Source organism: Hyla sarda, chromosome 3, assembly GCF_029499605.1.
Source record: "Hyla sarda isolate aHylSar1 chromosome 3, aHylSar1.hap1, whole genome shotgun sequence".
Lineage (NCBI taxonomy): Eukaryota > Metazoa > Chordata > Amphibia > Anura > Hylidae > Hyla > Hyla sarda.
Window position 1 is genome coordinate 116,356,494 of NC_079191.1, and position 22,576 is coordinate 116,379,069.

General features: G+C 44.0%; 1 protein-coding gene across 3 annotated transcripts in view; it reads left to right on the forward strand.

Annotated features, from left to right (window-relative positions):
* The window catches only part of SERPINE2 (serpin family E member 2), a 125,977-nt gene that overhangs the window by 17,815 nt on the left and 85,586 nt on the right, over window positions 1-22,576 (forward strand). Inside the window, exon 1 of one of the 3 annotated variants that reach the window (XM_056564898.1) lies at window positions 18,477-18,581. The exons of 1 other annotated variant lie outside the window; for it this stretch is intronic. Coding sequence is in view for 1 of the 2 variants with exons in the window: in XM_056564896.1 (XP_056420871.1) it covers window positions 21,133-21,234 (102 nt within the window). In the remaining variant the exon portion in view is untranslated. Of the gene's footprint in view, window positions 1-18,476; window positions 18,582-21,117; window positions 21,235-22,576 lie in introns of those variants that run through there. One more of the 3 variants, XM_056564896.1, reaches the window with a different exon arrangement.

A 22,576-nucleotide genomic window follows, 5' to 3' on the forward strand; every position in this document is an offset into this window, starting at 1 on the left:
ACCCCTTCACACCTGAGACATCTGGAGCAGTGTCTTATGAGGAGTGGGCCAACATACCTGGAGACAAGTGCAGAAGTCTCACTGAGAGTTACAGAATTTGCTGGATTATAGTTGTTACGCCGAGCGCTCCGGGTCCCCGCTCCTCCCCGGAGCGCTCGCTCCACTCTCCCCGCGGCAGCGCTCCGGTCACGTCCTCTGACCCGGGGCGCTGCGATTCCGCTGCCAGCCGGGATGCGATTCGCGATGCGGGTAGCGCCCGCTCGCGATGCGCACCCCGGCTCCCCTACCTGACTCGCTCTCCGTCTGTTCTGTCCCGGCGCGCGCGGCCCCGCTCCCTAGGGCACGCGCGCGCCGGGTCTCTGCGATTTAAAGGGCCACTGCGCCGCTGATTGGCGCAGTGGTTCCAATTAGTGTGTTCACCTGTGCACTTCCCTATATCACCTCACTTCCCCTGCACTCCCTTGCCGGATCTTGTTGCCTTAGTGCCTAGTGAAAGCGTTCCCTTGTCTGTTCCTAGCCCGTGTTCCTGACCTCCTGCCGTTGCCCCTGACTACGATCCTTGCTGCCTGCCTCGACCTTCTGCTACGTCCGACCTTGCTTCTGCCTACTCCCTTGTACCTCGCCTATCTTCAGCATCTTCAGCAGCCAGAGAGGTGAGCCGTTGCTAGTGGATACGACCTGGTCACTACCGCCGCAGCAAGACCATCCCGCTTTGCGGCGGGCTCTGGTGAATACCTGTAGTGGCTTAGAACCGGTCCACTAGCGCGGTCCTCGCCAATCCCTCTCTGGCACAGAGGATCCACTACCTGCCAGCCGGCATCGTGACAGTAGATCCGGCCATGGATCCCGCTGTAGATCCTACACTGGTCGCCCAGCTAGCCCTAAAGATCGCCCAACGAGATCAACAGCTGGCATACTTGACTTCCGAGGCACTGCGTATTCAGTCACAGATACAGCAGCTGCAGATACAGCAACAGCTACAGCTGCAACTACCATCTCCTCCGCCGGCTCCTGCAACTCCTCCGCAGCAACCGGCCGTTCCTAACCCCTGCTTGTCCCTGCCGGACAAATTTGGCGTAAAGATCGCCCAACGAGATCAACAGCTGGCATACTTGATCTCCGAGACACAGCGTCTTCAGTCACAGTTACAGCAGCTTCTGCCGCAGATACAGCAACTTCAGTCACAGCAGCTGCTGCCGCAGATACAGCAACTTCAGTCACAGCTACAGCTGCAACAACCATCTCCTCCGCCGGCTCCTGCAACTCCTCCGCAGCAACCGGCCGTTCCTAACCCCTGCTTGTCCCTGCCGGACAAGTTTGATGGGGACCGCAATGATTCTGCCACAGCCACAGTCCAGTCCTTCTTCGCTGAGGTCCGTGGTGTCTTCGAGGAGCCTGCCCGAGCTTCTTCTGCCGAGATTGCCCTGCTGAACCTGGAACAGGGTGTTTCTTCCATTGGCGAGTACGCCATTCAGTTCCGTGCTCTTGCTTACGAGTTGTCCTGGAATAGTGAGGTTCTCTGCGCGACCTTTAAAAAAGGCCTATCCAGCAACATTAAAGATGTTCTGGCCGCACGAGAGACTCCTGCTGACCTACATAAACTCATTCATCTTGCCACTCGCATTGACATGCGTTCTTCCGGATGGCGTCTGGAGCTCCGCCTGGATTTGGACTTTGTTCGCACGAAGCGTTTTTTCTCCCCGGCTCCTCTCTCCTCTGGTCCTCTGCAATCCGTTCCTGTGCTTCCCGCCGCGGAGGCTATGCAAGTTGACCGGTCTCGCTTGACACCTCAAGAGAGGACACGACGCCGCATGGAGAATCTTTGCCTGTACTATGCCGGTACCGAACACTTCCTGAAGGATTGTCCTATCCGTCCTCCCCGCCTGGAAAGACGTACGCTGACTCCGTACAAAGGTGACACAGTTCTTGATGTCAACTCTGCTTCTCCACGCCTTACTGTGCCTGTGCGGATATCTGCCTCTACCTTCTCCTTCTCTACTATGGTCTCCTTGGATTCCGGATCTGCAGGAAAATTTTTTTTGGCCTCTCTTATCAACAGGTTCTACGTCCCTGTGACCAGTCTCGCCAGACCCCTCTACATCTATTGTATTAACAATAAAAGATTGGACTGTCTCATGCGTTTCCGCACAGAACCCCTCCTAATGTGCATCGGACCTCATCACGGAAAAATTGACTTTTTTTTCCTCAGGTTCTTTGGCCCCAAGAAGAGGGGGAGACCCAAGGGGGGGGGTACTGTTACGCCGAGCGCTCCAGGTCCCCGCTCCTCCCCGGAGCGCTCGCTCCACTCTCCCCGCGGCAGCGCTCCGGTCACGTCCTCTGACCCGGGGCGCTGCGATTCCGCTGCCAGCCGGGATGCGATTCGCGATGCGGGTAGCGCCCGCTCGCGATGCGCACCCCGGCTCCCCTACCTGACTCGCTCTCCGTCTGTTCTGTCCCGGCGCGCGCGGCCCCGCTCCCTAGGGCGCGCGCGCGCCGGGTCTCTGCGATTTAAAGGGCCACTGCGCCGCTGATTGGCGCAGTGGTTCCAATTAGTGTGTTCACCTGTGCACTTCCCTATATCACCTCACTTCCCCTGCACTCCCTTGCCGGATCTTGTTGCCTTAGTGCCTAGTGAAAGCGTTCCCTTGTCTGTTCCTAGCCCGTGTTCCTGACCTCCTGCCGTTGCCCCTGACTACGATCCTTGCTGCCTGCCTCGACCTTCTGCTACGTCCGACCTTGCTTCTGCCTACTCCCTTGTACCTCGCCTATCTTCAGCATCTTCAGCAGCCAGAGAGGTGAGCCGTTGCTAGTGGATACGACCTGGTCACTACCGCCGCAGCAAGACCATCCCGCTTTGCGGCGGGCTCTGGTGAATACCTGTAGTGGCTTAGAACCGGTCCACTAGCGCGGTCCTCGCCAATCCCTCTCTGGCACAGAGGATCCACTACCTGCCAGCCGGCATCGTGACAATAGTGACTGCCTCAAAAGTTTGTGCAACAAAATATTAAGTTAAGTGAACCATCATTTTTGTCAAGGTCAGTTTTATTATTTAGTTTTTTTAAATGATTCTTTTGATTCACAATTCAAAAGCAATGTCTGATTTTCATCAGTTAATTTTCAGTAAGTCTGTATTCATTATTACTTTTGTCAGTTTCAAGTTATTCCAGGGAGCATTGTTTTTTTTTGTCCTTTTCTGTAAGTGTAATAGACTTTTTTCTTCTCTTTATTTATCTACTTCTTATAATTTCTTATATACATCAATGCAGTTCTATAGAACTGCATTGATCTATGTCCCCTGTGATCGATTGATAGAGCCTGCTGCAGACAAGCTCTATCAATTTCAGAGCTACGAACACTATGGAAGAAGAGGTAAGCTCTCCGGCTGGCTCAACTGTGGATCGCTCCCGCCCTGCAATTGCACCACACCACCAGTGACCATTTATATGTCCCTATATATGTATCTAAATGGTTAATAGTGTGTTCACCACATGCAGACTATTATCAGTGGCCCCCAACTACTGAACTTCGCTGGGGGTACACCAGTATGGCTCAGGTCAGGAGCCCGCAACATACTTCCTTAAAGGGGTAGTCCAGTGCCGAAAAACTTGTCCCCTATCCCCTATCCTAAGGATTCAGATGGCGGGGGGTCCGACCGCTGGGCCCACCGTGATCTCCTGTACGGGCCCCGGCAGTCCACAGGCAGGGGGAGTGTTGACCACCGCAATACATCGCTATGGCAGAGCCGGAGATTGCCGAAGGCAGCACTCCGGCTCTGCCATAGAGTTGTATTTAGGGGGCGTGTCAGCCACCACTTTGTGCGGTGGTCAACACGCCCCCTTCCCGTGGGCTGCCGGGGCCCCGTAGAGGAGATCGTGGGGGGCCCCAGCGGTCGAATCCCCGCGATCTGAAACTTATACGTTTTTCAGCACTGGATATCTCCTTTAATGGCATTATGATGTGTTTACACATCATGGATGGTTAAGAGGTTAAAGGGGTATTCCAGGGAAAAACCTTTTTTTTATATATCAACTGGTTCCAGAGAGTTAAACAGATTTGTAAATTACTTCTGTTAAAAATTCTTAATCCTTTCAGTACTTATGAGCTTCTGAAGTTAAGGTTGTTCTTTTCTGTCTAAGTAATCTCTGATGACACGTGTCTCGGGAAACGACCAGTTTAGAAGCAAATTCCCATAGCAAACCTCTTCTAAACTGGGCGGTTCCCGAGACACGTGTCATCAGAGACTACTTAGACAGAAAAGAACAACCTAAACTTCAGAAGCTCATAAGTACTGAAAGGATTAAGATTTTTTAATAAAAGTAATTTACAAATCTGTTTAACTTTCTGTAGCCAGTTGATATATAAAAAAAGTTTTTTCCTGGATAACCCCTTAAAAAAAAAAAACTTATTTGACAAAATAAGTATGAAAAATATCTATTCTGATCTCTATAACTTTTAAATTTTTCCATATATAGGGTTGTTTAACCCCTTAAGGACCCGGGGTTTTTCCGTTTTTGCACTTTCGTTTTTTCCTCCTTACCTTTAAAAAATCATAACTCTTTCAATTTTGTACCTAAAAATCCATATGATGGTTTATTCTTTGTGCCACCAATTCTACTTTGCAATGACGTCAGTCATTTTACCCAAAAACCAACGCAAAACGGAGAAAAAATCTTTGTTGACAAAATTGAAGAAAAAACACCATTTTGTAAATTTTGGGGGCTTCCGTTTCTACACAGTACATTTTTCAGTAAAAATGAAACCTTATCTTTATTCTGTAGGTCCATACGATTAAAATGATACCCTACTTATATAGGTTTGATTTTGTCGTACTTCTGAAAAAAATCATAACTACATGCAGGAAAATTTATATGTTTAAAATTGTCATCTTCAGACCCCTATAACTTTTTTATTTTTCCACATATAGGACTCATGTTTTGCGCTGTGATCTGAAGTTTTTAGCGGTACCATTTTTGTATTGATCGGACTTATTGATCGCATTTTATTCATTTTTTTCATGATATAGATAGTGACCAAAAATACGCTATTTTGGACTTTGGAATTTTTTTTGTGCGTACGCCATTGACCATGCAGTTAAATTAATGATATATTTTTATAATTCGGACATTTCCGCACACGGCGATACCACATATGCTTCATTTTATTTTATTTACACTGTTTTTTTTTTTCAAATTCAAACTTTTATTAGGGAAGGGGTTAAATGATCTTTCTTCACTTTTTTTTTTTTTTTTGCAGTGCTATAGCTCCCATAGGGGGCTATAACACTGCACACACTGATCTTTTACATTGATCAATGGTTTCTTATAGGAAACCATTGAGCTATGATTCTGCCACTTGACTGCTCATGCCTGGATCTCAGGCACTGAGCAGTCATTCGGCAATCGGACACCAGGAGGCAAGTAAGGGGACCCTCCTTGTGTCCTACAGCTGTTCGGGGTGCCCTGCGTTATAAAACGGGAGCGGACTCATGACGTACCGGTATGTCATGGGTCCTTAAGAGGTTAAGAGGTCATTTTCAGCGCTATGATCTGTTGTTTTTACCAGTACCATTTTTGTTTAGATGGGAACTTTTGGTCACTTTTTATTCGTTTCATTCTATCATATGATGTGACCAATTTTAAGTCCCCATAGGGCATTTTATAAGCAATGCTCGGATTTCTAAGGGATCGTTCACACTGCGGAAATTCTGGCAGTGGCATTCAACTACAAAAAAATAACTTGCAGCAGAGTCCAATTTTTTTTAAAATGGGATTCTGCTGCTCTCAGCACACTGCAGAATAGGGGTACGTTCACATAGGCGGATTACCTGCATATTTTCCGTTGCGTATCGCCTGTGGATTTTGCTACTGTTGACTTTAATGGGTCTGTAGGAAAATCTGTAAATCTGTCTCTATTGTGGATTTTCGGCTGACCCCTTGAAGTCAATGGTAGAAAAATCAGCTGTGGATTTTCAGCAGGTAATTCGGCCGTGTGAATGTACCATAAGTAAGGAAACCTTCAGCAGGCATTTTAACTAACTGTACCCCTGCATATATGTGTGAGGGTTCTGATTGGGCAGGGGGACTGTCATTAAGGCTTTTAAGTGCTTTGATCACTATCGATTATGCCACTTAAGGGGTTAATGACGGACATATGCAGGATTGCCGATATCTGTCATTGACTATGAGTGCATGGATGCTGATGGCAGCCATCACTCGGGTTCCATGAAGAGAGCACAGCTTACTTCATAAACATTTAACATTCCAGGGCTTACATGTACACCCTAGTGCGTTTAGGACCAGGTGACCAGGGCATACAGGTACACCCTGTGTTGTCTATGGGTTAAATAAACATTGTTGTGTGTCATATGTGTGATATGTGTGTTTGATAAAAGTCAAAAACCTAGGTGATCAAATTGTTAGTGTGGTGCTTCCTTTATTTTTGGGGTTGTAAATATAACAGATATGCATCCTGCAACGTACAGGCATATGCAGCTTGTCCCCACATTAGAATAGGAGTATATTCATGCAATGCTTATGTGGCATGTCTCTTAACAGCAGCATTTGGAGGTAGTGATCCTCATAATTTATTATGTTAAGTATGTCTCTGAATTCCCTTGGACCGCAGACATCTGTCTTCTCAGTCCTGAGATCACGACTACACCCACCCATATGGTCACTTCTTATTTATCCTTGGGCTTCCAGGAAACACGATGACCGTATGTTAAACAAATAAAAGTTACTACATTTTATGAGTGATTCATTATGACCTCAGTGATTCCTGTTGTAGATGTAAGAAAAGCATTCGATATTTGTAATGAGTCCATCATGTCCTCCTTTAAAGCTTAACTATAATACAATCATTTAACATAGTGTACACCAATATCTCAGTGTGTTTCCTGGGGTCTTCCAGACAGCTACAAGAAAACTTGTTCTGAGAAAAACTCTTCTTTATGACATTTCACATTTCAGTTGCAAATTGTATTAAACCTCGGCTGTATAGTTTGTGTTATTGACTCCTGTCTAAGACTAAAGTCATAATGCTGTTGATATCCTGTTGATGCATTCACAGCATCACATTGTAGCAGCTCAAATGATAGTTAAAGGGGTACTCCACTCCTAGACATCTTATCCCCTATTCAAAGGATAGGGGATGAGATGTCTAATCGCGGGGGTCCCGCTGCTGGGAACCCCTATGATTTCTCCTGCAGCATCCCCCTGGGAGGTGGCCAGTCATCAGGCACAGAGCAAAGCTCCCTCTGTGCACCAGATGACAGGGGGTGCTGCAGGAGAGATTGTATGGGGTCCCCAGCGGCAGCTGCTGAAGAAAAGTCCTATTGAGGACTTGAAACGTGTCCAGCCTCTATATTGGAATACAGCTATTGCGCTTATATGGCATCTGCTAAGCCCCAGGTACTTATGCGCATTGCCACGGCCACGAGGACGCCACATACCCTCTAACCGCATCGGGGATTACCTGTACAGCCTCAAAAAAACTGGATCTTTCATTATCAGCATATGCCACACACACTAGGACCATGAATTTGAACATTCTCTCCGCGCATTCTACGAGATTTGGAGAAATTCATTTTTTTGCTAGCCCGTAGCCCCCCCCCCGTTACAGCACTAGCCCGTTCCTTCCTCCCCCCCCCCCCCCGCCCCGCATACCCCGTTCCCTCATTACACTTGCAGTTACTGCAGAGTCCAGCAGCGGGCGTGCAGGGACAGCGGCGGCGGCGATGTGCTGGAGGAGTGGCCTCCCAGCCAGTGGCCGGGGAGCCAATGCGCTCGCTCCCGCCTGTCTGATTGACAGGCAGGGAGCGAGTGCAGCCTAACTGAAAAAGGACTGATTGCCACTCCAAAATCAGTCCTTTTTCAGTGGCCATTTTTTAAATGTAAATTAAACCTTTTTAATGAAAAAAATATATAATAAAAGTATATTAGAGATATGTTGTAGTACATAAGTACTACAACATATCAAAAAATAAAGTTGGTGACAGTGCCCGTTTAACATTGCTACTGTTTGCTCATAAACACTGCTAGTTTACCAGACATTGCTACATTGTTACCATACAATAATTGTTACATTGTTGCCAACGGATACCACTCTTTCTACAAACAGCGCATTGAACAGTACAATTTTGCACTTTACATATTCGTTTCTATTCAAAAGACACGTGCACCACTATTTTATTCTTACAGGCTGGAATATCCACAAACGTGTGGCTTTTATATTGATTGTATTTTATTACATATTTTTATATTTTAATGTATTCTATGCTATCTATGTAATTTTATAATTCATTAAATTGTATTTTGTGTCCCCGCTGACCCACAAGGGCCCTGTGCGTCACAGAGCACATTACATATTTGAAACAATTAATTAATAAATGTCTATCCAGTATTCAAGCTCCTGAGCCTCGATTTTCCTTTTAATCACTGTGTATTATCCCTGTACTGTGACATCACTATGTATTAGCCCTGTACTGTGACATCACTGTGTGTATTATCCCTGTACTGTGACATCTCCTCTGTGCACTTATACAGGACCTTTCAAGACCTGTTGATGTCATCACAGGTCCATAACCCCTTAATGATGCAGCAATTTTTAGTTTTTTGCGTTTTAATTTTTTTAAATCCATAACTCTTCCAATTGTTTATCAATTCTTCATCTATAGGGCTTGTTGTTTGCGGGACTTATTGTACTTTGTAGTGACATCACTCATTTTCCCACAAAATGTATGGTAAAGCCAAAATTTTTTTATTTGTGTGGCAAAATTAGAATAAAAACGCCATTATGCAACTTTTAGGGAGTTGCGTTTTTAAGTACTGCACTTTTCGGTAAACTTACACCTTATCTTTATTCTGTAGATCAATACGATTACAACAATACCCAATTTACTGTATATAGGTTTTGTTTTATTTTGCTAGTGAAAAAAAAAACTATGGGGGAGATTTATCATAACCTGTCCAGAGGAAAAGTTGCTGAGTCGCCCATAGCAACCAATCAGATCGCTGCTTTCATTTTTCAAAGGCCTTTTCAAAAATAAATCTCCACCTATAACAATTGCCCTGTGGTGGTCCCGATCACCCATAGCCACCAGCCGGCAACATTGAATTGGCGGTTTTAGGTCCCATGATCAGCTTTGATTACTGGATCTAAAGGGTTGATAGCCTCACAACGGCATTACAGGCTATTAGCTGCAGCCCCTGGCTGTCGATTCCAGCCGCGTGCCATGCGGTATGGAGAAGTATGATGTCACAATCCCGCTCCATAGCTACTCCTCCTATACCCATATGTCCTGGGGAGGGAAGAGGTTAAAGGTCCTGTAACAGTGTTTATGCTGCTCTATTGGCTCTGTGCATCCCCAAACAACTATAGGACAACATTCAAATCATTGCAATCTGCCTCATTTGTGCAAGATCACTGCATTTTTGCCACAATTTTACAACAATTTTGTCACAAATCAGGGCAAAATGCAAAAATATGCAAAAGGGCTCAAGTCTATGTGTGCGTGTCCCTGCTCAGTACAACAAGAACTCTAGAAAACCAATGCTGTAGAAAACTGGCCAACACTAAAAACCAATAAAGAAGTCAGAAATGTATGTTATTTTTGTTTATTTTCTTTGCAGGCTTAAACCATTGCTTTATACTACACTTTGTGCAAATATCTTACCCGCTTAATAAACTCCTGATGTCCCAAAGAAAACTACAACTGTATGATTCCTGTAGACTGGTAAGAAAGGCAAAAAATGGCATTCACCTCCTGTTCTAAATTTCTCCAATAGAAGCTCTATATTTCCAGCTCTCCAACTCCCTTTTTATCTCTCCTCTATTGCTCTCTAAACACCACTGCAGCCGAAAAAAGCAAAAACTACTAAGCTCCTCAAAGCATTCACCAGTGCAGTGTATCCCCTTAACCATTTGGTGGTCACTGAATCCAGTAATTCCAGCAACACCTATCCAACAGTAATTCATGTTGGTAACTCAGTGAACAATTGGGTGCCAGTATATATCACAGTGTGTCCCCTAAAAGTTACTACATTTGCGAATGTATACAGTTTCATTGTGGGACTCAAAAGAGTGGGATTCATGAAAGGTGGCCTTGCTTTATCAGACTGCAATTTACTCTGTATCACATGCATTGTACTTGCCTTTGTGTTATCTACTTTAACCCTTATCAAATATAAAGTGCCCTGGAACCAAGGAGACTATATAAATCAAGAATAATAATTAATGGCTATGAGGACCCACAAAGGTGCTGGGTGATACCGAGGCAAAGTGACTGTTTAGCCCTGTGATATATAGGTAAAGAATAGCCTCTCAGGGACATACAATGGCACAATAGAATGGGCGATAACTGGTAGCAACCTGACTTCGGTAGTTGTAAAAGTAATATGTTATTTCTTCATGCACAAAAATGTCCATCACAAGAGGAGCTCCCTTACAAGTGTGAGCTATTAAAGCTTTTGCAAAACTTACCACTCATCACAAGGGGTTTATATATTTGTAATGGAAGTGTAGAGCCACAAATACTTAAATTGGCAATGTCAGATACAAAAAAATTACACATTTTATGTGGTGTACATCTTGCAAAATTGACAGGAGTCCTATCAGACAGAAGAGAGCACAGAGGAATCCTATCAGACAGGATAGAGCACAAAGGAGTGCTATCAGACAGGAGAGAGCACAGAGGAGTCCTATCAGACAGGAGAGAGCACAGAGGAGTACTATCAGACAGGAGAGAGCACAAAGGAGTCCTATCAGACAGGATAGAGCACAAAGGAGTGCTATCAGACAGGAGAGAGCACAGAGGAGTACTATCAGACAGGAGAGAGCACAGATGAGTACTATCAGACAGGAGAGAGCACAGAAGAGTACTATCAGACAGGAGAGAGCACAGAGGAGTGCTATCAGATAAGAGGAGCACAGAGGAGTACTATCAGACAGGAGAGAACACAGAGGAGTGCTATCAGACAAGAAGGAGCACAGAGGAGTACTATCAGACAGGAGAGAGCATAGAGGAGTGCTATCAGACAGGAGAGCACACAGAGGAGTCCTATCAGACAGGAGAGAGCACAGAGGAGTACTATCAGACAGGAGAGAGCACAGAGGAGTTGTGATGACCCACTGTGATGCCCCATGTAAGTGGATGGGGCAAGCTGGTATTAGCCCCAGGGGCAAGGTGGTAAAAACCCCTAATGTTCATGATGCCAGAGTGGTTTTGGGGTACCGGAACCACCCAAAGGGTTTCTCCGCTATTCCAATAGCTATAACCACAATCCACCTCCAAAAATTGAACTTCGGGTGCTGAGGGACCAGGTAGTAATGTGAGCAGATAACTTTATTGCCAGCATGCAACGCGTTTCGCGCATCTGCGCTTCATCAGGCATCATGATGAAGCGCAGATGCGCGAAACGCGTTGCATGCTGGGAATAAAGTTATCTGCTCACATTACTACCTGGTCCCTCAGCGCCTGAAGCACCATTTTTGGAGGTGGATTGTGGTGATTTCTGTTTACTTGTGGAATGGCAGCAGTGGGCATTTCATATATACTCTTCTCCATGTTGTGCTTGCCGTTGCACAACATTTTATGGTAAGCGCTTCTTCACATTTAGCATTTGTCATTATTGGCGATATTACACCATGGAGCGCTCCTTCTCTCTTTTGTTCTAATTCCAATAGCTAGGCACTCAAAATGAGAGTCCACAACCAGGTTATGGTTTAACGGAGACTTTACTGAGGTCAGATAGGTGTTATTATCTTCACAGTTAGGCCAGAATCCCAGAGAGGTGGCCAGGAACACAGAAGGACCTCCCAGCTTGCTGGGACCAATTACAGTGGTCCCTCAACATACGATGGTAATTCGTTCCAAACGACCCATCGTTTGTCGAATCCATCGTATGTTGAGGGATTCGTGCAATAGTAAAAGTGCATTTATACTCACCTGTCCCCGCCGCTCCGGACCGGGTCCTCACCGCTCCCGATGGTCTCCCAGGGGCTCCCGATGCTGTCCCGCTGCTCCGGTGTCTTCTTCACGATCCTCCGGTGTCTTGCGCATCTTCTGCAGGGTCCGGGCCTCGCTTTCCGGTGACGTTATTACGCTGCTGCGCTGGCGCGGCATGCGTAGTGACGTAATAACGACGCCGGAAAGCAAGGCCCGGACCCTGGAGAAGATGCGCAAGACATCGGAGGATCGCGAAGTGGACCCGGAGCAGCGGGGATAGGTAAGTGAACCTGCCAGGGATGCTTAAACTGCTATCCGACAGCAGCTTAAGCATTTTGCGCTGTCGGATAGCAGTTCATGCGATGGCCCCGACATATAAAAGCATCGTATGTCGATGCTGACATCGACATGCGATGGCCTCTGAGAGGCCATCGTATGTTGATTTTATCATATGTCGGGGCCATCGTAGGTTGGGGAGTTACTGTATACTTGTAGTAGACTTTAGATGCTTGACTTTAAGCTAGTCTAGACTGTAGGCAGTGACAGGAGACATAGACGTGACTTACTGGAATGACTGTTGATTTGAGGCCTTCCAGGTGCTGTACACTAGCACTGAGATGTCTAATCTTGACTGTTCCTCAGCAGAGAGCATAAGGGAGTGAATTGTAATGGCCGCCCCCTTATATAGAGGGTGGCTGAGCCAAAGCCCATGGGTCAAGCTGCGGGTCTTGTGTTAACCTGGTGCCCTCTGGGTAACATGTGATAACATAAACATAACATGTGACATCTCACAGGTCCTTTATACTAACTATACATTAATACACTGACTACAATTCTATCACAATAAATGACAGTAGAGTAACAGCAGGGGAGACACTGCAGGAGAGCCCCAGGTCACTGAGTGACTCGACCTGACAGGGCCTAAGTGTAGTGCAGGACCATGTCCTGTACTGGGACATCACAGAGTAATATCAGACAGGAGAGAGCACAGAGGAGTACTAGCCCACCCTCACCTACTGGACTTTGCCCATGCTTCAGCTTTGACAAAGCCATGATTTTTTAAGCCATGATTTCTATTAAAAGGAAATAACATTTTCTTATGCAGTATATTAGAAATGTTAATGTTAATGTACTACATATAAAATGTTTTTGAAACTGACAGTGCCCATTTAACCCCTTAAGGACCAAGGACGTACCGGTACGTCCTTGGTCCTGCTCTTCCGATATAACGCGGGGTTACACAGTAACCCCGCGTCATATCATGGCGGGTCCGGCGTCATAGTGAAGCCGGGACCCGCCTCTAATAGCGCGCAGCGCCGATCGCGGCGCCGCGCGCTATTAACCCTTTAGCCGCGCGCTCAAAGCTGAGCCGCGCGGCTAAAAGTGAAAGTGAAAGTTCCCGGCTAGCTCAGTCGGGCTGTTCGGGATAGCCGCGGCTAATCGCGGCATCCCGAACAGCTGACAGGACAGCGGGAGGGCCCCTTCCTGCCTCCTCGCTGTCCGATCGCCGAATGACTGCTCAGTGCCTGAGATCCAGGCATGAGCAGTCATGCGGCAGAATCGTTGATCACTGGTTTCTTATGAGAAATTAGTGATCAACATAGAAGATCAGTGTGTGCAGTGTTATAGGTCCCTATGGGACCTATAACACTGCAAAAAAAAAGTGAAAAAAAAAAGTGAATAAAGATCATTTAACTCCTCCCCTATTAAAAGTTTGAATCACCCCCCTTTTCCAATAAAAAAAAAAACACAGTGTAAATAAAAATAAAAATAAACATATGTGGTATCACCGCGTGCGGAAATGTCCGAATTATAAAAATATATCATTAATTAAACCGCTCGGTCAATGGCGTGCGCGCAAAAAAATTCCAAAGTCCAAAATAGTGCATTTTTGGTCACTTTTTATATCATTTAAAAATGAATAAAAAGTGATCAATAAGTCCTATCAATGCAAAAATGGTACCGTTATAAACTTCAGATCACGGCGCAAAAAATGAGTGCTCATACCGCCCCATACACGGAAAAATAAAAAAGTTATAGGGGTCAGAAGATGACAATTTTAAACGTATTAATTTTCCTGCATGTAGTTATGATTTTTTCCAGAAGTCCAACAAAATCAAACCTATATAAGTAGGGTATCATTTTAATCGTATGGACCTACAGAATACATATCAGGTGTCATTTTTACCGAAAAATGTACTACGTAGAAACGGAAGCCCCCAAAAGTTACAAAACAGCGTTTTTTTTTCAATTTTGTCGCACAGTGATTTTTTTTCCCGCTTCACCATAGATTTTTGGGCAAAATGACTGACGTCATTACAAAGTAGAATTGGTGGCGCAAAAAATAAGCCATCATATGGATTTTTAGGTGTAAATTTGAAAGAGTTATGATTTTTTAAAGGCAAGGAGCAAAAAACGAAAATGCAAAAACGGAAAAACCTCCGGTCCTTAAGGGGTTAAAGGGGTACTCCACTGGCCAGCCTTCCGACTGTATTCGGAGCATTTAGTTCCGAACACTGTGGTCGTACTGTGGGGGTTGTCCATGCCCCCTCATGACGTCAGGCCACGTCCCCTCAAGTCTATGGGAGGGGCGTGGCAGCGGCTGTGACACCAGCACGCCCCCTCCCATAGACTTACATTGAGGGGAATGGCCCAATGTCACAAGGGGGCCTGACCAACCCCGCAGCGCGACCACGGCATTCAAAACTAAATGTTTTGAATGCCGCCGGAAGGCTGGCCAGTGGAGTACCACTTTAATAGTGTCATCTCCTTTACAGAAGGAGTACACATGCAGTACACTTTTACTTTTTACATACACTTGTGGTTGTGATGTATTCTTCTATGATAGTCTAATTCTCCCAGCTTCTCCTACTTGGTTTGGTGGTAGTGGATGAGTCTAGGGTCCTTCTGTTGCTAGGTATGTCACACTGGTTGAAGACACATGGGGCAAATTTCTATTTTGCATGTGCCACATGTAAAATAGTATATGAGATGTAAATGCACTAAACTTGGCCGGCAGGCGCATGACAGGTACATCTCAGTTATGGTTATTCTACACTACTTAGACAATGTGTATACAAATTTACTGATGAAAAATGTTAGAGGTGTAAATTACTGTGCATTTTGCATAAGGGTAATGCGCCCTGTGTTCTCTTCCATATCCAAGAGAGAAATAAAGCAAGCTTATTATTGTATTTTTTTCTTTTTTTTTTTTGCACACAGTAGATTTGTTGCAAAAATATCTGAGACTGTCTCATGTGCGAATAAACCCTTTGGGGGGGGGGGGGGGGGGGGATTTATCAAAAACGGTGCAAAGGAGAAATTGCCCAGTTGCCCATAGCAACCAATCGGTTTGCTTCTTTTCATTTTTCAGATGTCTCTTTAAAAATGAAATAAGCAAGCTAATTGGTTGCTATGGGCAACTGGGAAACTTTTCTCAAGTTTTGATTAATCTCTTCCTTAAAGGGGTTCTCCCTTGTTTATACTGTTTTTTGTTATTATGTTTGTGTGTTATGTGTGTATAAGTATGTGTTTTTTTATGTGTGTTGTGATTATGTATATATGTATTTTCTTACCTTTTGTGAAGATCCGGAAGCTGGCCCCTTTTTCTTCCAGTGGCTTGCTGTGTACCTCGGCCTCCGCCATGTTGTGTTCGGTAAGTGGGATGTCGGGGGGTATGTTTTTGCTTCTGTCCTTCCTTTCTTCTGACGTCCGAGGCAAATGTTTTCTTCCTGTTTCTTCCGTGGCTCAGCGACGAATCTGCGGCCTCTTCCGGTGCATGCGCAGGTAGTTTTTTTTTTTTTTTACAAATACATTTTTTTTTGTCTAATTGACAAACTGTCTGCGCATGCGCGAGTACGCAAGTGCTACGCTAACAGCATAGCGTAGGTTAGGTCTACGCTAATAACGTAGCTTCGCGCAAGTGCAGACAGTTTGTCAATAAGACAAAAAAAACTTTATTGGTAAAAAAAAAAAAAAAAAATACCTGCGCATGCGCCGGAAGAGGCCGCAGATTCGTCGCTGAGCCACAGAAGAAACAGGAAGAAAAGATTTGCCTCGGACGTCAGAAGATAGGAAGGACAGAAGCAAGAACACCCCCCCCCCCGACATCCCACTTACCGAACACAACATGGCGGAGGCCGAGGTTACACAGCAAGCCGCTGGAAGAAAAAGGGGCCAGCTTCCGGATCTTCACAAAAGGTAAGAAAATACATATATACATAATCACAACACACATAAAAAAACAAATACTTATACACACATAACACACAAACATAATAACAAAAACAGTATAAACAAGGGAAAACCCCTTTAAATGGGTACTCCCGTGGAAAACTTTTTTTTTTTTAAATCAACTGGTGCCAGAAAGTTAAACAGATTTGTAAATCACTTCTATTAAAAAAATCTTAATCCTTCCAGTACTTTTTAGGGGCTGTATACTAAAGAGAAATACAATAAAAAAAAAATGCATTTCCTCTGATGTCATGACCACAGTGCTCTCTGCTGACCTCCGCTGTCCATTTTAGGAACTGTCCAGAGGAGCATAAGTTTGCTATGGGGATTTTCTTCTGCTCTGGACAGTTCCTAAATTGGACAGCAGAGAAAAAAGTTTTCCACGGGAGTACCCCTTTAATGTCTTAGGCTAGGTTCACACAGTGTTTTCTAAATGTAGGCGGAGGAGCCCTAGGTGGGTACCTACTGGTCATCTCGCCCCTAGTTCTCCCTGCTTGGGCGATAGGCTACTACCATAGAAGTCTATGGGAGAAAATAAAAAGTCATTAAAAATGCAATATTGCTATTGCATTGGCATTTTTTCTGGTATTTTCTTATTTTATTTTTATTAAAGAGTTAAAAATGGGTGAACATAGGAATAAGAAAAAACTGCCAAAGGAGAAAAAAGCTATTTCCACACAAAGGTAAAAAAAAAAGACAAAAATGCAGGAAAATTAAATTACAGGTTTTCTGGCATTTTTTTTTTTTTTACCCTCACTTACCTAGGCACAAGTCATGTGTGCTTCCCCTATATATATATATATATATATATATATATATATATATATATATATATATATATATATAAATGAACACTGGTCTGAGGTTGTGCTAAACTTTGTGACAATTTTTAAAGTCACCGCTGAAAAAGCCACATTACATTCAAGTTGTTTTCTTGAATGAGTCTAGAAATTTCCACTTTTTACCACCAAAAATAAATGTAAAACCAATGATAAATCCCCCATGTCTTTTATTAGAGTTGACCAGTGTTTTCCAAACAGTGTCCCTCCAGCTGCTGCAAAACAGTTTTGCAACAGCTGAAGGGACACTGTTTGGATAAACTGTAGTAGATTTCTATGTTTATGTTCTTACTCTGCCTTCAGTATTCTTACCTGTCTTTCCATCTCTATGGCTCCTTTTAACTCCTTAATGAAGCGCCGGCTCCCGCTCCCGTATGGACTATTCTGTAGGTCCATACGGTTAAACTGATACCCTACTTAGGCTGGGTCCACACTACGTTTTGTCCCATACGGGAGCGCATACGGCAGGAGGGAGCTAAAACCTCGCGCTCCCGTATGTGACCGTATGCGCTCCCGTATGCCATTCACTTCAATGAGCCGACCGGAGTGAAACGTTCGCTCCGGTCGGCTCATTTTTGCGCCGTATGCGCTTTTACAACCGGACCTAAAACCGTGGTCAACCACGGTTTTAGGTCCGGTTGTAAAAGCGCATACGGCGCAAAAATGAGCCGACCGGAGCGAACGTTTCACTCCGGTCGGCTCATTGAAGTGAATGGCATACGGGAGCGCATACGGTCACATACGGGAGCGCGAGGTTTTAGCTCCCTCCTGCCGTATGCGCTCCCGTATATGACAAAACGTAGTGTGGACCCAGCCTAAGTAGGGTATCAGTTTAACCGTATGGACCTACAGAATAGTCATAAGGGATCATTTTTACCGAAAAATGCACTGTGCAGAAATTGAAGCACCCAAAACTTACAAAATGGCGTTTTTTCTTCAATTTTGGCGATTTTTTTTTTCAGTTTTGCCGTAGATTTTGGGGTAAAATGACTGCAAAGTAGAATTGGTGGCGCAAAAAATAAGCCATTATATGGATTTTTAGGTGGAAAAGGGTTATGATTTTTAAAAGGTAAGAAGGAAAAAGCGAAAATGCAAAAACTGAAAAAACGCTGAGTCCTTAAGGGGTTTTATTTTTATTTATTTGCCTATTTTTTTATTTTATTTTTTATATATTATCTAATAAAAATTAGATTTTTATATGATTATTGTGAAGCTTTCTCTCCTGTGTCTTCATGTTGGGGATTTATAAGAAAGAGGATACAGCTACAGCTGTTTTGTAATCACTTGTATAACTTTCCCAAAATATTTGGTTTTTCCTTCTATGTAACCTGCTTTGGGCAAGAAAAAGGTTCCAACAATGTTACGTTTCCCTCTTTCCCAGTTAGAATAGCAAGAGGCTGTGTCAGAGGAGGGAAGGCAGGGTGGGTGGGCTTTATTAATATAGAGGTGGGGGAAGGAGGAGGAGGCAGAAAGTGGATGGTTGGAGGAAAATCACAAGAGAAGCATCAGTTGTGTGCAAAGCTTCAACCCAGACACAAGGAGCAAACTACAGCACAACACAGGAGGTGAGCCAAGCGTCTGTTCACACTATGCTTCTACCTGCCTCTTAAGATGTAGAAGACTGATAGCATTGTCTGTGCAGTCAGGAGTCTCTGGGCGGCAGGAAAGACTCCTTTTCTTTAACCATTTAATAGTTGTTATTCCTTTCTTTTGTCTATGAGCTATGTTCATGTTAGATTTTTCTTTTCTATTTTTCTTACATTGATTTGATGCAGCAGCAGCATCTAACTTTATATGTTTGTGTTTTTACATAGAGCTGTATGGAAGCTTTTCATTCAGTGAGTTATCAGGCTACATGAATGAAGAATCCTCAGAGCCAAATCACAATTTTGGATCTGTCTTATGTTTTTTTTGCACTGTCAATGACTAAAACAATCGTTTTGTTATTTGGTTTTAATTAGTTTGAGCAAACCCAAGTGTTAATGAACTGGTGGAATGGTTGGGAGACCTGCATGCAGCTGAGGTTTTAGGTTTCAATCACTGTTTCTGGATTTTGTCATCCCCCCCCTTTTTTTTTTTTTTTTTTTTTTTTTTGGCTTTCGTCAGCCAAAAAAAGTTTGGTTTCTGACAGGGGATGAATTTCAATAGCAAATATTTTTAGTGATCTGTTACTAGATAATCTGAGACCTAGTCTAGCACATAAAGGGTGTACTCTGAATGACAGTCCTTGATATATCAGCCATTGTAGTTGATGGTCACTATATGACTGACTACAACAACTTATTGTAGTGCTAATAATTGAAGACAAACTGTTTTTTTGTTTTTGTTTAAACTATCATGCTACAGCTGCTAGTTTTTAAAGGTGTTTTTTTTCAGGGAAAGACAGAAAAAAAACTCTAAAAACATACTCCCCCATCATAGAACTGCCTGGTTCACACCATTGTTGCACTGGATTGCCAGGAGGACGTGTTCAGTGTTGTCACCTTCCACTATGCATTGGTTGCTGCAGCCAATGTGTTCAATGGTTATGCACATGCAGAGGGCTATGGCCAGCCAGTCAGAGAGTGAGGGTTCTTTTTTTTTTGTGGCTTGCACTTTAATGCTATGCAGATTTTTTTTTTATGGGTACTCTCACACACTCAAAATTCACTTTGAGTTGTTACCATTAACTTGTATGGGCCTGTGGCAGTCAGCAATAGTGTCAGATTTTCAGAATGACAGTGGACCTGTTGAAGTCAAAGGTAGCGTAACTCACAGCGGATTTCCCATAGCTGGAAACTCACTGCTAGTTATGAATGTTTGAACACACCCTGAGGGTACATTTATACGTGCAGATTCTCTGTAGCTGATTTTTCTACCTACTGAAGTCAATGGAGAGCAAAATCAGCTGCATATAATCTGTACCAATATATGCATGTGTGAACGTGCTTTAACTCAAGTGACTGCTGTAATTAGTAGCACTACAAAAAGGCTTCATACAGACAAGGTTTATGGGGGGTGTTCCCATGTTAAGGTTTTACAGCCAACACAAGAATGGATTTCAAAGAATAGTTTTTAGCCTTTCCCTAAAAATACAAAAGAAGGTATGAATACTCAGCTACCCCTTCCACATCTGCCTTGTACGCCAATGCTTCCGATCCTCTCGGCTACTTCCTGTTTTCTGTTGATACCTCGTCCATCTATATACTTTCCCGCTAATCACTGAATGGGGCATTTCTTGTGGGGAAAATGCATCATCAGAAACCAGGAGGTAGCTGGGAGGAGCAACTGCTGTGTATCCATATAAGGCCATGTTCACATGGCATAAAGTGTGCTGAATGTTTGCACGGAAAACGGACATGCCGCACACTTTAATAATCCAGGGGGCGCTAGGACTGCTTGTAAATGCGTTGTCCCATAGATGGCAATGTGGAATCCGCAAAAAGAACAAGTCTAGTCGTCTTTGTGGATGCCAGAATCGGGATGTTTCCGACACGGCAATTCCATGGTACACAGAGATTTGTTCCATGTCAACATACCCTAAATGTGTATAAAATATAGATAATCACTGAACATGAGCACACACCCTGGGGGGGTTGTTACATTCAGCTCTGTGGAAGTTTTTCATTCAAGTATCTCCCATGAAAAATAAAAAGATGGGGCTGAAAAGGCATTGGCTCTAAAAACATCAATGAAAACCTGTTTATTTTATTTTTTGTACTCCTGTTGGTGGTAGAGAAAAGAAAACTTGCTTACCCCAGTCACCTGCAGTTCACCAGTTCTCCCTGCTTCCAAGATAAGACCTCGGAGCAGGACTTGCCCATATAGCCAATATCTTGCAGTTTTAAAATTAGGAATTTTATAAGATGGCTAAATAAATACAAATTGAGCCACATTATTAAAAATTGTCAAACAGAATAGAATTTGGTGCAACTCGCTAGATATTTTATACAGTTGACACTTTGTTACTTTACAGATGTTGATACATTTTGGTGCATTTATTAACTCCACTTGGCTGCACCCTTTTTTTCTAGAAAGTATCTAAAGGACAAAAGAAGTCACAATAAACTTGCTGACCAGCCGGCGTTTTATCCGATTCTTATTGCTCAAGGCTAAAACACAAAATCCAGCAACTGCATGTGTCTGAAATACAGCAGAATCTCGCCCCAAGATTCACTTCGCTGGACCTTTGTTTTTGCCCTCAGTAAATCTATCCTATTGTCTAGGGATAATTTTGTGGTAAGATGACCAAAGTATGTTTTTGGGTAATCTTGATATTTAGAAGCCATATGATCGTTTGAAGATGATGCAGACCGGACATTGCTTTTGCTCAATGTAACCCCTGGCAGTAGTGTTAGGCCAAGGCAACTTCTTGTATTGCTACTTGATTTTTATTTTATTTTTATTTTTTTTTTATCTATTGAGTGACAGCTGCAGTACACAGGATTATTTATCACCCATTGTATTGCTTTGCCCTGCAGCTGTCAATACAATGAGTGATATGTAATCTTGTGTACTGCAGCTGTCACTCAATAGATAAAATCAATCAAGTAGCAATACAAGAAGTTGCAGGGTAGCTTTGGCCTAAATCATTGAGTATTGCCTTGTATGGTGAATCTAGTAAACATTCAGGGGGGAAGGCTTATTAAAGGGGTATTCCGGGCAAAAACATCTTATCCCCTATCAATAGGATAGGGGATAAGATGTCTGATCACGGGGTGCCCACCGCTGGGACCCCCTGCAATCTCCCTGCAGCAGCCCACATTCTATGCGTAGCTGCGTCTGCAGTTTTGGAAACCGCCAGGCTTCCGAGACAGGGATGTGACGTCAATCCACGCCCCCTCCATTAATTTCTATGGGAGGGGGTGTAATGGCCACAATGCCCCCTCCCAAAGACATGAATGGAGGGGGCCTGACGTGACGTGACGTCCCCATCTCGGAAGACCAGCGGTTTCCGAAACTGCAGACGCAGCTATGCATAGAATGCGGGCTGCTGCAGGGAGATCGCGGGGGCTCCCAGCGGCGGGCCCCCCGCGATCAGACATCTTATCCTTTCGATGGGGGATAAGATGTTTTTGCCCAGAATACCCCTTTAAGACGAGCTTTTCGCATGCTGTCTCAAGTAATAGAATGCTGTCTTTAGGCTTGCCAGATGTTTCAACAGGTGCCCACCTGATAATACTTTTGCTGCCTGTGTGCCATTGGTCTCACCAGTTCATAGCTGAAATCCATTTCAGCCATAATTTGCGCACGTTCTTGGCATAAGTCATAGTAAATATACTGGGCTGTAGGAGGCCATGACCTTTCACTAAGTCCAGGAAGAAGAGTGATGAGTAAAGTGCAACATTTTGTCTAAAATAAGATTTGCACAAAACATTTACAACTCAGTATTCTGGCATACACGTTTAAAAGGCCCCTCTAGATGCTTTTCATGCTGTTTTAGCAGTGTATTTACCGTATGCATTGGGAAAAATCCCAGTATACTCACTAAATGTAGCTGCACATCCTACTACTTATGGCATTACGGTAATTTAGGCAGGATTCTGATACCTTAAACAGACACTGTAGGAGATTTATCAAA